The sequence below is a fragment of the Eutrigla gurnardus genome (genome assembly GCF_963514095.1).
Source record: "Eutrigla gurnardus genome assembly, chromosome: 21".
Lineage (NCBI taxonomy): Eukaryota > Metazoa > Chordata > Actinopteri > Perciformes > Triglidae > Eutrigla > Eutrigla gurnardus.
This window is the reverse complement of record NC_139932.1, coordinates 2,087,267-2,101,700: the sequence shown is the minus strand read 5'-3', so window position 1 is coordinate 2,101,700 and position 14,434 is coordinate 2,087,267. Positions and strand designations below refer to the sequence as shown.

The following is a 14,434-nucleotide window of genomic DNA, read 5'->3' as shown; positions in this document are numbered from 1 at the left end:
AGTCAGTGGATCAGAACATACTTGTGTAGCCGTCTGCTACAACTCTGTGTTGTGATTGTGTGCACGGTGAAAAACCAGCAGCAGCCAGGAGGGATTTCTTCTGGAAACACATGCAAACTTCCTACGCCTGGATTCTACATGCAGACCTCTCCTCAGGGGAACCTAGAGCCAACTTAACAGGAAATGACATCGTCAGAATGTCAAAGGTCACATCATACAACAAATCAGCTAAATAAAAGCTGCCCGAAAGACATATACACATAAACAAGTATATATGAATGGAGAATACAAAATTAAACATCAAGGTGAGATATAAATAATCACATGACCACTTGGAAGGGAAACCAATGAACCCAACTGTTTCTCTTTAGATCCCATGTCCACTAGTGTTTTTGCCTTTCAGCCATTCATTGGAAAAGTGCTCAGATGATATCAGGACAAAACCATATTTTCAGAATTTTACCGATACCTGGTCAATCAATCAATCCCAAGACAATGACATAGTGACAATAAATCCATGTGTAAATACTTGCATGTCGCACCTGTGGTGCACCCGTCCCATCAGCAACGCTGGTAAAGGCAAGGAGGAGGGAGATCTCACCGGCCTGTTCATGCACTAAGAGGCTAACTGAAATGGACTGTGATGATGATGATGATGATGAAGAAGATGATGATGAAGGTGATGATGGAAGGTGGAGTATGGAAGCCAGGATAGAAGGACAGAGAGATGGCTTCTATTGGCTTGTATCCATTGTCGCCTGGCTGATGGACCTTCATCACAATCCCCTCAACCATCTGTGGCAGTAACCCATAGCAACATGGGCGCTAATTGTGTGAAGTTAATATGAGTGATGCACAGGAAACATGAGGAAGCAGTGCGAGGGACATTTGATGTGCGATTCCCTTTTTAAATAACAGCTGTTTGATAATGTAGATGTATTGATCTGTATGGCCCAGTGGACCATATATACTGTCGCAACGAGCAGAGAGCGAATGCTGTTTTCTGAACGCTCTGCATTGTTATTGCTGCTGCTCCGAGCGCTTCAAGTTGAACTATTCATTAATGCTTGGTGACGTCTCTGTAGAAAATGGAGAAGCTTGTTTGGTCCGAGCGTGTCTGTCAGGATGCAGGACCAAGTTGTTGTCTCTAAACCATGAGAAAATCTGGGGGGGCATATACCAGATAAGCTGCCAATTATAGCAAGATAGCGAAGCCTCCTATCTGGCATCTAACATCGGAGGATTCATCGAAGTCAACACTGCTGCCAGCTACCAAAGACCTCCGTACAGCCGTGGGTTGTTGCCAAGCAACACAGCTACAATAAGGGGATGCCCGAAGAACCGCCCGAAGAACCAACGTTGCTAGCAGGCCCGCCTCCATCACGCTGTGCACCAGCTGATGCTGTTGGTCTCGGGACCGTCCTCTGAGAGACTGACTGGATCCACGCTGTCCAGGAAGGAGGAACATCTAGTCCCTCTGCTGCTGCTGTGACAGAAGAAGATGCCGGATAGTGAACGTAGCTATTTTTAAACTGGATGGGATCCTTAGATACGTGGTGAGTGGAAGTGAGTGTTGTGTTCCCTGTTTATCTACGAGCACTTTCTCTCACTATCGCCAAACCCAATAATCATTCTTTGATTCTATGTTATTCACATCACTATCAATTATTACCCCTTTACTCACTTGTTAAAGAGGTAGTTATTAAATATATCTCTGTAATTTCCTCTTAATTGAGGTGGTTCTCACAGAGAGTGCAAATATTCATATCAAAGATATTAATAAACCCCTACAATAACAATGAAAAGACCATTAGAGGGAGCAGATCGGCCGACCGACACCGAATGTTGCTGGTGAGTTTGTGCTTTCATCGGCGTCCACGTCGTCTCAAACAGACATCTTCTGGTCGGTGACAAAACAACGTCAAACACAGATACGATGCTAGTCGATCGCCTCAAAGCTGAGTGCTGATGGATGTCAACATGAGAGGAGATGGACCTGCATACACATCCAGTCTCCATTAACCATTCACACACATCCACACACCGATGGCACAGGCTTAGGGGCAGTTTGGGGCTCTGGATTTTGCCCAAGGGCACTTCAGTATGCAGACTGGATTCAAACCACCGATTCGAACCAGCAATCTTCCGATTGGAGCATGAGGGCGCGTACAGACTGTAGGGAAGGCACGTCTGGCGCTTGAGGGAGTTGCATAACGCAATCTGATTGGGTGACTGATCCGTCGGCGCCTGAAAAGCAGAATTTTTCTTAATGTTTCTTTATTTTATTTTTTTTTGTTAGGCTCCGCCCCACACCTGTTTGGGGCCCAGAAGCCACCGCAGAGTCACCTGTGCTTGAAGATTATTGACACAAATGTCTCACTATAATGTTACATTATCAATTGTATTAATTATATCACAAATCACATATCCTGTCATATTTATCTGATGAGCCACATTCAGACAACATAACCCATTTTGTATTAAGGGGCCCTATTAAATCAGAATGATCTTTTCTTGCGTACATACTTTGATGTTTATGTCACCTGTTTCATTTATGTAATATGTAAAAAAAACTGATTGGGGGCCCCCTGGCCACACATCCGCTAGGTTCCCTTCTGCCTTCGGCTGGCCCTGGTCTGCCTAAACCTACCTTCCTGTGAAGACGACTAACAAGCGTTCATTAACTCTCTAGAGGAACATGGAGCTCTGACCAAGCTGAGATATCTGACCATCGTAGTGTGAACGTTGGCAGAGAGAAGCAGGAAGTTAGAAGGTCAGAGGGGATGGAGAGAGGCAGCTGGGCGAGCAGCAGGGAGAGAGAGACCTCGTTGAGAAGGTAAAGGAGAAAACGAGGAATGGAATAAGGGCAGCGAGGACAAAGGGAGAAACCGGTGTGACGATAAAAAGCAAGAGGCAGTGAGAAGAAACAGAGGGAGGAAGAATGGAAGGGCTGCCAGAGCCGGTGGCCTTTCTGAAAGGTTAGTGGCCCGACCAGAGGGAGAGACAGGGAACAGCAGCCACTCCACACACACACACACACACACCCATTGTTCACATGGCATTTTAAGCAAAGCACGTTCATCCACACTGAGGACTAATGGCATTAAACATGAGCTGACATTTCACATGGATGGAATTTGCTGATAATTGTACTATTGTTCAATGATGAATGTGTGTGTGTGTGTGTGTGTGTGTGTGTGTGTGTGTGTGTGTGTGTCTTCCACCATGATACCTGCTGCATCACGTCAACAGTGTGTGCTCAGAGATTGTTTATTCAAATGTCAGCTGTGGCAGTCAGCTCCCTTGTGTAGATGTTAATCATGTTGAGTCTCGCGTGTGCGTGTGTGTGTGTGTGTGTGTGTGTGTGTGTGTGTGTGTGTGTGTGTGTGTGTGTGTGTGTGTGTGTTTGTGTGTGATTTTCAGGAAACTTTCAAATTCAGTGTACAAACCAGACAGGTTCAGTTGTCTTCTGAATGTTTGACTAGAGAGTCTTGCTCTCCATGTGCTCAAAGGTTTGATGTTTTTTTCAAAGCAAGCCCACGAGCAGCTCCTTTTTCTCTCATTTTTATACCACATCTTTGTCTTTTCTCATTTCTACTTCCATGACTATATTAATGTGGATCATCTGAGTATTTCAGCATATTCAATGATTCACGGCGCTCTATCTCACAAAGAATAGCCTCTTAAAAGCCACTGGTACAGTACAGAAGTAGAAAAGGAAAGAGAATGTAAGGAGGTCAGAGTGGTTGGAACAAGACTAACGCCCAGTTCACGACTAATGAGAAGTGATTTTTCACCTCACGTTACTGTGGAGAGTTTGACCGCAGGATCATTTTTGTTTATTCGCATCACTCGTATCAGCGAGGAGGCGGAGTTTCCCTCCACGTAGACCACCAACCAGTTTTTCTCCACATAGTCTGGTCTGGTCCCTGGACTAATGTGAGCTACTATCTAAACCTCTAAGGGACCACAGACAGTCTCTGGTTTCTCCACATAGTCTGGTCTGGTCTCTGGACTAATGTCAGCTACTATCTTGACCTCTGGGGGACCACAGACAGTCTCTGGTTTCTCCACATAGTCTGGTCTGGTCTCTGGACTAATGTGAGCTACCATCTAGACCTCTGGGGGACCACAGACAGTCTCTGGTTTCTCCACATAGTCTGGTCTGGTCTCTGGACTAATGTGAGCTACCATCTAGACCTCTGGGGGACCACAGCCAGTCTCTGGTTTCTCCACATAGTCTGGTCTGGTCTCTGGACTAATGTCAGCTACTATCTAGACCTCTGGGGGACCACAGACAGTCTCTGGTTTCTCCACATAGTCTGGTCTGGTCTCTGGACTAATGTGAGCTACCATCTAGACCTCTGGGGGACCACAGACAGTCTCTGGTTTCTCCACATAGTCTGGTCTGGTCTCTGGACTAATGTGAGCTACTATCTAGACGTCTGGGGGACCACAGACAGTCTCTGGTTTCTCCACATAGTCTGGTCTGGTCTCTGGACTAACTCTAATGTCAATGTTCCTGAACAACATGCTGTCTCTCTATAACTTGCAGACTTAATTTGCTTGGTTTACTCTCTAATTGAGTTGATGCTAACTTGATGTTATTTTGATTGCAAGAAGGATGGACTTCAGCCGGACTTAAACCATGGATAGGTTCAAACCTCGAAGGCTAATTGCAGTTTGTTGTGTTGGTTTGAGAAAAGACAGGAAAAGGACATTTTGAAAGGATCAATAATTCAATTGTATTAAACTTATCACCAATTCAGTACAGCTATGTGGAGCAGTGACCCACAACCAGCTGACATGAACGCAACATGCAGCGTTAATGAGAGTTCACTGGCTGGTTAGTAACAGCTTCAACTGGCTCTGATGTGATGAGTATGGAAGTGTCTTATTCATGTAGCTGAAATGAAGCCGTTTGTGTTCCGTCAGTGCTGCCTCTAGCTCTTTGATGTTAGAGCATGTGTCTTGTGATAATGACAATATTAATGTGTATTTCAAGACTCGAGGTGTCATGTGAGATGCAGAGATGAGAGCGTGTGGTTAAAGTTTAACAAGGCAAAGCTCACATGGAGTCCACTCATACGACGCCTCGCTGTAATTTGTCTCAGTGTGTATCTGAGATTTCAATGTAATGATGCTTCTGGTTTGAAAAGCTGCTTTAAGTTGGAGCTGAAAGCCTGTTGAAAGCCGCCCTGATGGTTTATTCATCACTTGTCATTTTTTGTGATGTGCCTCTGCTTCACTTATTATCAGAGATGACGTTTCTGCTCCTTCGACTTAACTGGGGTTTAGTTCTTTTGTTTTCCAGTCACAGTATCACAGGATGTGACACATTTCCTTTTTGTTCTCCTCACTATTCTGAGTCCAACGTCTGTGTGTATTTAACTGTACAAGACAGTCACAGATGTACGTGTTTATACACACATATATGCACAAGAAGCACTCATCTGATCTACTACACAATAATAATTATAATAATAATCATAATAATAATTACTTTATTCATATAGTTCCTTACATGAGACCCAAGGACGTAAAACCAAAAAAACATTCAACAAACAAACAAAATGAACTGGGATGGTTGGAGGGTTAGGGCAGGTTGAAGGCTGTGGTGAAGAGATGGTTTTTGAGGAGTTTTTTGAATGTGGGGAGGGATGAGGCGTATCTGATGACTGTGTGTGTGGGGCGGGGGGGGGGGGGGGGGGGGGAGCTGTCACACTGAAGGTATGGAGTCTGGTGTGGGGGATTGAGAGCAGGCCAGTGTCTGAAGACAGGAGGTTGCAGACGGGGAGTACACTCTAAAAACAAATGCTTTGGTTCAACAAAAAAGATTAATGCAACAATTTCCATTAATCTTTTTAAGTTATGACAACTTAAGTTCAACCAACACACTACATTGAGTTGGGGGAATTTACTTTTCTTCTGCAATCAAAGGTATTTTTTACTAGCAACTATTTAATTATTGGTAGAATTAAACACGTTTTTTAAGTTAATTACACATAAAATGAAGTCGTTCCAACTCGTTTTTCAACATTATTTAAAATGATTTGTAAATGTTATGTACTTTATTACAATAATTATAAAGACACGTTTTTAAGTTGGTCCAGTTCTATTTTCTTCACTTCTTTAGCTTTTTAGAATATTATTATTCATGAAGCTTTTATCAAATTAATTAATTCAACAACAAAATTGTAAGGTAATTCACTTTTTTTTTTTTTTTTGAAGTGCATTTGTATTTGATCCTGCAACTTTTTTTTCTATCACATTATAAAGAACATTTAGATCAATGTACAAAAATTGCACACAGGTGTTTCCCCAGCAGATAGTCAGTCTTTAAACAGTATGAAACTTTTGAACACACAATGTTTGGGAGAAATTAACAGAATCACATTCATTTTGAACATTTTGACATCTTAAAGTTGTACTTGTAAGATTTGAGATCTTACAAGTACAACTTTCTCGCAGCCTTTTTAACGGTAAATGGAACTGCAGAACACTCCCAGAGTTCCTTTGGAAACCCAACAGTGTCGACTGTATGACGTCAGTTGTAATCGTGGTTTTCCCTCGTTGGCGGTCACTTTGCTTCTTGATGACTTTCCTTCTTCGCCAACATTTGTTGTTTCTTTTTCTTGGGACTGGAAGTTGAATGGTCTTCATTCTCTGCCTGTTGATCCTCCATTGTGAGTCAGCAGTAATGAAATGTATCTGGTCAAACACTTTAGACTAGGGGGAGCCTGACTCAGCAGTTGGAAGTTACCGATTTCCGATGACAATGAAACACTGGTACGCTAAACAAAAGGGTAAGATGGCCAAATTTTTACTGCTAAATATGACTCAACTTACAGGTGTAGCCTAAACCCTAAGTCCAGTATGGGTCATATCGCATTTCAGAATACGCCCAAATTCACAGCTTTAGTTGAAATGTTTTGTAAATGAATAATGCTCACCTTGAAAATGTCCTTTGTAATGTATTTGTTCAGCCGACAGGTTCTCTAACGTCTTAACTGTCTGAACATGTCCAGGCGTGTTAAGTTGGTGGGGGGGGGGGGTCTTCAAGCCAATTCAATGAAATTACTGCACCTTGAATTTAGTTTGAAATTAATTCACGCAGAAGTTTGAGTTTAAATGACTGTTATTACCAACATTATTATATCATCAAAATTATGTTTGTAACTTAAAAGTTGTATCTAAATCAAAACATTAGATTTTTTTTCCATTTGCGGCCATGCATTTAATTAAGTGGTAGTAACAGATCCCCTGAATTCTTTTTTAGAGTGTATCGAACGAGGACGTCGGAGAGGTATTGAGAGGCGAGGGAATGGAGGGGTTTGTGGGTGAGAAGGAGGACTTTGTATTTTATGTGGAAGTTGATTAGAACCCAGTGGAGGTGGATGAGGGTTGTGCAGGTGAGAACCCTGGCAGTGGAGTTTTGTACGTATTGGAGCCTGTCCAGGGTTTCGGTGGGTACCCCAGACAGGACTCCAGATGGGAGGTGATGAAGGCGTGGATCAGGGTTTCTGCCACGGAGTCGGAGAGGGATGGACGAAGTCTGGAGATGTTTCGTGGTGAACTGGAAGGAGAGGGTGGAGGGTGGAGTCCAGGATGACGCCAAGGTTGCGGACTTCGGAGGATGGACACACACAGTCCAGTAGTTACATGACACAAGGTTAAACATCTGAACCCCCCACTAGTCAGTTAGAATTGAAGAAGCCTCTCGGATGAGAGGAGAAACAACTTCAAAAACCTAAACCAGGTCCAGTTGCCTTCAATAAAGCTTACAAAGATTAACACTGTTCAGTTCCATCCGCCGATCCTCCGCAGTCCAAATATGTTCACATCTGTTCACTGGTTGCAAAAATGTTGAACTTCAAAACTGTAGTCCACAAACCAATAGGTGACATCACGATGACTACATCCACCTACAGTCTATGCTGCTAGCACTACTGGAGACACTATTCACTTCCCTGGAGTCAAGGCTGATCACCACTCTGCTACTGCAGCTCGTACTCTGTTTGAACTTTTACCGTCGACTCATTACAACCATGTTATGCTTTTTAACCACAGTGGTTATGTCGTTTCAAAATTACTTCTGCTAAGAGTAATTCACTGATGTACCTGGATGTGTTCAGGGCAAGATCTGGGAAAGTTGCTTTTAGCACCGAACATTATTCTAAATTAAACTAACATAACTTAATCTAATAATGTAGTTTTGTTGTGTAGATCTAACTATGTAGTTTTGTTGACTAAATATAACTAAGTAGTTTTGTAGCTTTTTTTGTTTTTTTCTTAACCACATGTTTCAAACTGAGGATGTAATTATGTAATGTGAGGTTTAGTCAGGGTTGGACTTGAAGCATGTGATGACTTTTTTCTCACAGGAAGACTGTTGTGTTTCCACATAGTCGTGGACAGACCTGACAGTTTTTCTTCTTCTCAGCTGTATTCAAGCTTTTTCAACGCGTCTCTCCAGTTCTCCCCCAGGACTCTCTGGGCAGATCCCCTATGTCTGCCTCGACAGCCCCCTGGCTTGGCTCTCCTCCACATGCAGGGGACTGAAGTAGTGCAGCAATCCCAGCTATGGTGTTGCACGGCTGGTTAGATCAGACCCAGGAAGAGCCCCCCTCCCCTCCCTCCAACTCCTGCACATCTGGCGTACCCAGATGTTGGTATTAAAACAGTGCCGACGCTCAGCCTCCATCTGCTGCCAACACATGCTGACCCCCCCCCCAGAGAGGACCACTGAGTTTATATAAGGATCCTCACTCAGGTGTCAGAGTTGATGGGGAAAAAAATTATTTACACCAAACGTGACAAAAATTATTCATAATTTGCAAATAAAGTCAATGCAAAGACACAAATACACTCGTCAGAACACGCCTGTTTTAGGTGATTTTAAATAATTTGCCATTCAGGAAAATAAGCATTTTAAAAGTTATTTGCCTATCGTCTTGCAGACAGACCGAACAAACCACCTTTTTACAAATAGTCATTGTTGTGCAGTTATTTCTGCATCACTTTTGATCGGTTTATTGCATTGCTTGATTTCAGCGCATACCGCTGTAGTAAACCAGCCGAAGTGTGTCTCTTACTACTCACACTGAATACGACTCTATGAAACCCACCGAGCTCCTCTGGGTGATGTCGTGAATTCATACAGGACGCCCTGTGATTACACAGCGTAACAACCTTCCACAGCAGGTTGTTTCAGCCTTGACAAAACATTGTCGGTGCCTACATGGAGGTAGGTTTGGTGTGAACACACCTTAACAATTTTCAAAGTGAAAACCATTGACAGTAAAGTCTGCAATTCATTCAAAATAACATTGTTTCTTCCTGTTTGTAATTGTCATTTTGAAAAAGTTGTGCTGTGAGCATCAACAATAAATACTCTTGTATAGTTTTTATTATTTGTATATTTTAATTACAAATAAGCAAAAACTTTCATCCTCCTTACCTTGACATTGAAAAATAACTTTCTGTCTTCCGTTCATCATAGCTTCATAATCAAGAAGCCTCCAGACACTATTTTGCATGAACTTGCTCTCCTGTTAGTTGATGTTGATGATGAGATGACACTGTTTATCTTAGCTGGAAAGATAAACTCTTTTATTAAATTTTTTATTTATTTATTTATTTATTTTTTCATTTCAAACTGATACATTCCACACGAGGCATCATCTTTCATTCGCACAATTCCAATCACCAAACTGAGTGTTGTTTTTTTACAAATGGAGGCAATGAGGGAAGCATTGTGGATCTGGATTATTAGTTTTTTTTTAGATCTTTAGAGTTCCGTCTCATTAATGATTAGATTACCATCAGGGAGAGGAAGTGTGTGTTACAAACATTCCTCCTTCATTATCACTGTCATCATGTTTCATGGTGGATAATAAAAAGAGGAGGACAGGAAGGAAACGAGGGAGATGATGCAGCGAAGAGAAGTAAAGTAACAATGTGAGGAAGTAAACAAGTGAGATATAAGTATATATGATGGAGAAATAAATCATCAAATGACCGGCATCATAATCAGGAAAACATTGTCCATCAACTCTGACTGTTGTTGAGCACCAAGCATCATTGATGTAGAGACAGAGTCCACCTCCTCTTGTCCCCCCAGAGTCCTGGTCTCTGTCACGGTCTGCTTGATCCGGGATGAACCATGAAGGACCAGGTCTCTGTACGATGTGGCAGTACCACTCAGAGACCCAAGTCTTTTATCATCCATTATCATTCACCTGCGACCAGACATCAGACAGCCAGGAGCATGCTGGGTAGTGGAGTAGCCTTAGCTCCTAGCTGGGTTAGCTTTGCCTACATCACTCCACTTTTGAGGTGATCGGCCGGGGACAGTGGTTGACTCCTGGTCTACTGCTCTGAATCCAACCACACACACACACACACCTCCCCTTTACTGATGTTGACCAGTCTATTCTGTTGACACGAGAGCTCCAGTAATAAACACTGAAGAGAAAAGGGATACGGGAAGTTCCACTGAGGCAGAGAGAGAGGGAGAGACAGGGAGAGAGAGAGAAACAGGGCGAGAGAGTGAGAGAGAACCAGTCCACTGTCCTCTGCTCTCCCTCTCTCACTCTGTCCCGGCTGCTGTGGATGAACACTGGAGGATTTTGGAAGTTGACGTTTTCTCCTCGTGTGGTTTGGATTTCTCTTTGTTAGAACACAACTGGATGCTAACAGGACACTATGCTGAAGTTTAGCGTCACACACTGCTCCAGGTGTGTGTGTGTGCGTGTGTGTGTGCGTGTGTGTGTGTGTGTGTGCGTGTGTGTGTGTGCTCTCTACAGGAAGCTGATACATTGTTTACATTCTTGTTGTTCTGTTCATGTCTTGTTTCATTCTGAATGAGTTGTGTCTCCGTCCAGTTGACATGTTTCAGCTGTTAGTAACCTTTCTGTCTTTTCTCCTGTCCCTCCTGTCTCTTCTCTCCTGTCCCTCCTGTCTCTTCTCTCCTGTCCCTCCTGTCTCTTCTCTCCCTCCTGCCTATTTTCTCCCGTCCCCCTGTCTCTTCTCTCCCGTCCCTCCTGTCTCTTCTCTCCTGTCCCTCCTGTCTCTTCTCTCCTGTCCCTCCTGTCTCTTCTATCCTGTCCCTCCTGTCTCTTCTCTCCCGTCCCTCCTGTCTCTTCTCTCCCGTCCCTCCTGTCTCTTCTCTCCTGTCCCTCCTGTCTCTTCTCTCCCGTCCCTCCTGTCTCTTCTCTCCTGTCCCTCCTGTCTCTTCTCTCCTGTCCCTCCTGTCTCCCCTGCAGCCACAATGAGCGGAAGGTGACCTGTAAGCACCCGGTGTCAGGAGTCCCCTCCCAAGACAACTGCATCTTTGTCGTAAATGAACAGTAAGTCTCTCTGCATTCGGACACACATTTCTGATTCCTGCACTGATTAGTTAGATGGACTCATTCATCAGACCTCTGCTGCAGCTGTTCACTGCAGCTGTGTCGCTGTGTGGATGTTTTATGAGTGTTGATCTCAATGCACTTGTGTATAGCATAAAAGTCCTACTCAGACCAGAGCCCGGTCTCCGGTCCAGACTAGTCAGTGTGTCTCGGACCAGATAGGTTAGGGCAGTGGTTTTCAAACTGGGAATGACTTGACCCTCAAGAATCCGTGTGATGAGCAGCTACAAACAGAATCCCACATCAGAAACATTCAGAAATGAACTGATTCACAAGTGAAAGTGAAACTCAAACAGCGGCGAGTGGATCCACAGATGACTTTAGACACAGAAAAAGTGGGTGATATGTTGTGACTCCTCCATAAATGATTGCACATACATTGGCATATTTATGCACGTTATCATGGTCTCCGAATGACAATGAAATATAATGTTATAATGTAAATATAAATAAAACTACTAGAATGTTTCTTCAATACATTTCTCATATTTTCTTCTTGATTTATTGAATTTTGATCAATCAACCACATGATTAGAGACCATTTGATGGGAAAAAAATAATCTTTAATTCTAAAACAGAATTATGAAAAATGTCAACGGAAAACACGGAATTTGGGAAAAAATAAAACGAAATCTGAAAAAATGAGGGGGGCCCTGCAGAAAGAGTTTGGGAACCACTGGGTGAGGGGGTAGCAGCAATATAGAGTATATAGAGGGGCTAAGCCCCGCCCCTTCCATTGTCCCCCATGGCACCTTATTTCAGAATAAATATATCATTATGCTCGTCAATGGAGAGAGACACAAACATTTGTGTTGATCCAGTTTGACTTGTACCATGATTTGGAGTTTGTCAACTTCAAATCAATTAATACATAATCTCCCTCTGAAGCTACGACAGCTACGTGTGTTCAGTAGCAGCATGTAACATCAGGTCTTACTCCTTTCTTTCCCAGCTGATAAACAGAGTCACAGAGAGAGAGAGAGAGCCTCAGCTGCTCTATTGGTCGTCCACGGCGACCGAAGCAAATGTTACCTTCATTTAATTCACCGATCCTGCAACGTAATAGGAATATGAAGAAATAATGCACTCTGAGCAAATATAAGCAGCATACGCATTTTCCTTGTCACTAATTTGACGTTTTTCTGCTGATGTTCATCCACATGATTCAGTCACTTCAGCACACAAAGACGTTCTAGAAATCCAGCATCAGACCTTCCCTGCTGAATCACAGTTTTCCAGGTGATTATTGTCTGATAAGAAGCAGAGGCCAACGCAGCAGAACAACATTATTGTAAAGAGAATTCCAGCCTCCTCAATGTGGTGATGGTCACCATGGCCCTTAACTCTTATTTGAGTCTTAATACTATTTGGCTCTATTGTAATTATGTAAGACATGTATGATGAGCATTTCTAGTCAGCAGATTTAAGGCAGTAGCAGTATTTAGGTGTCAGTGTAATGAAAACCCTGTTTGAAGGGATAATACATCACTACAAGTGTGCGTATGACATGAGTCTGATGTGGCTTCACCAACGCTGGTGTGGAGGAATGTTTCCACAACTGTCTATGAAATGTAATAATCAGAGGAAGTGTGTGTGCAGCTGCGAGGACACGGACAGAGCATCAGTGTGCAGCTCTCCAGCAGCTGACAGGACGGCGGTTTCATGTTTAAAGTCCTCTGTCGGCTTTTCACAACGCAATAATGAGAGTGGAATGTGTTTCAGCGTCCAGCCCGTCGCTGAGACCGCTGTGGTTGCAAAGAAAGCCGTGCATTGTGGTCGTGTTTTACAAACAATTAAGGGTAATTGTTTCAGTTTGCCGGCTTCAAACTAGACACTGTTTCTGTTTGTCTCTTGTCATGGGTCCGGCATAACTGTCTGTCTCACAGTCTGTCTGTCTGTCTGTCTGTCTGTCTGCAAAACATTTGAATGTATTTGAATAATAATAGTCTATTCTCATTGCCCGATGGAAAGAACTTGTAGTACCCTATTACCCCACAAGGACACTGCTCTCCCAGAATGCACTGTTACTGATGGTCCCGACAGTCTCCAACAGTAGATACCCTCCCTACATTGAAGAGTAGGCTCAAGACTGTTCCCTTTAATGAGGCTTATACTTAGGGCTGGCTCAATCTTGCCTTGGACCAGCCCTCAGTCTAAAGGCAAGTGTGATTCAGGCTGGACACCAAAGGGGGCCGGCCGACTGGGGTTCTGGTGGCTGAGACTCTGTGTTGCTGGGAGGCTAATGGCATTGGGGACCATGGCATCTATAGTCTACCTCTGGGGACTCTGCTGTACCCCCTGACAAAGGCAAGTCTCATCCCCACGATGAGACCTCCACAGAAGGCTCATTGGGTTCTGATGCCGGATGAGGGAGGCAGGCAGGCGGCAGAGTGAAGAATGGAAGCGAGCAGGCTGGAGGCTAGAAGGCTAGGCTAAACCTCCAACCCGGAGGTTAAGATGCTGGGGTACAGGAGGTCAGCAGACTGAGATGCCAACACGTTCTCATCCCAACTCGCCGCAGACCGATGCTTTGTCAGGAGCCTTTGGTGCGTTGAGATAAAACAGAAAGGGTTTGACAATAAATGGGTTTGAGGATGTTGAATACAACCGCTGATGATGCATTTAAGGGCTGAAAAAGTATTTTTCACCAACCACAATTCCCCTCCCGATGCTCCACCATGTGACTGAGAGACATCACCTTCAGCTCTTCCAACCACGAGTCCAGTCGTCCTGTGGTCATGAGACTTCTGTACTACAACACTGTTTTGTTTACAAATGCATTGCATACATGAACCGGTTCAGCAAAGTCAATTTGAAAGTCAGATGTATGCCTCAATTCTGGTTTTTCATGATAAGTGTTGGGGTTGTAGCAGGAGCAGATTTGGTTATCAACAGTTAATTATTAATATCAATATGATTATCGGTATTAATAATTATATTTAATATATTATCATGATATAATCATGAATAAACGGGGCACCACCCTGGGATCAGGGAAAAGATAACCTAAAACTGTATTCAGT

General features: G+C 43.5%; 1 protein-coding gene across 8 annotated transcripts in view; it reads left to right on the top strand.

Annotated features, from left to right (window-relative positions):
- Window positions 1-14,434, top strand: part of LOC311031904 (pleckstrin homology domain-containing family A member 5-like) — a 178,729-nt gene that overhangs the window by 89,742 nt on the left and 74,553 nt on the right. For all 8 annotated transcript variants that reach the window (XM_084038470.1, XM_084038469.1, XM_084038468.1 and 5 more), the window contains exon 4: window positions 11,268-11,351. In XM_084038470.1, coding sequence (XP_083894596.1) covers window positions 11,268-11,351 — 84 coding nt within the window. The remainder of the gene's footprint in view (window positions 1-11,267; window positions 11,352-14,434) is intronic.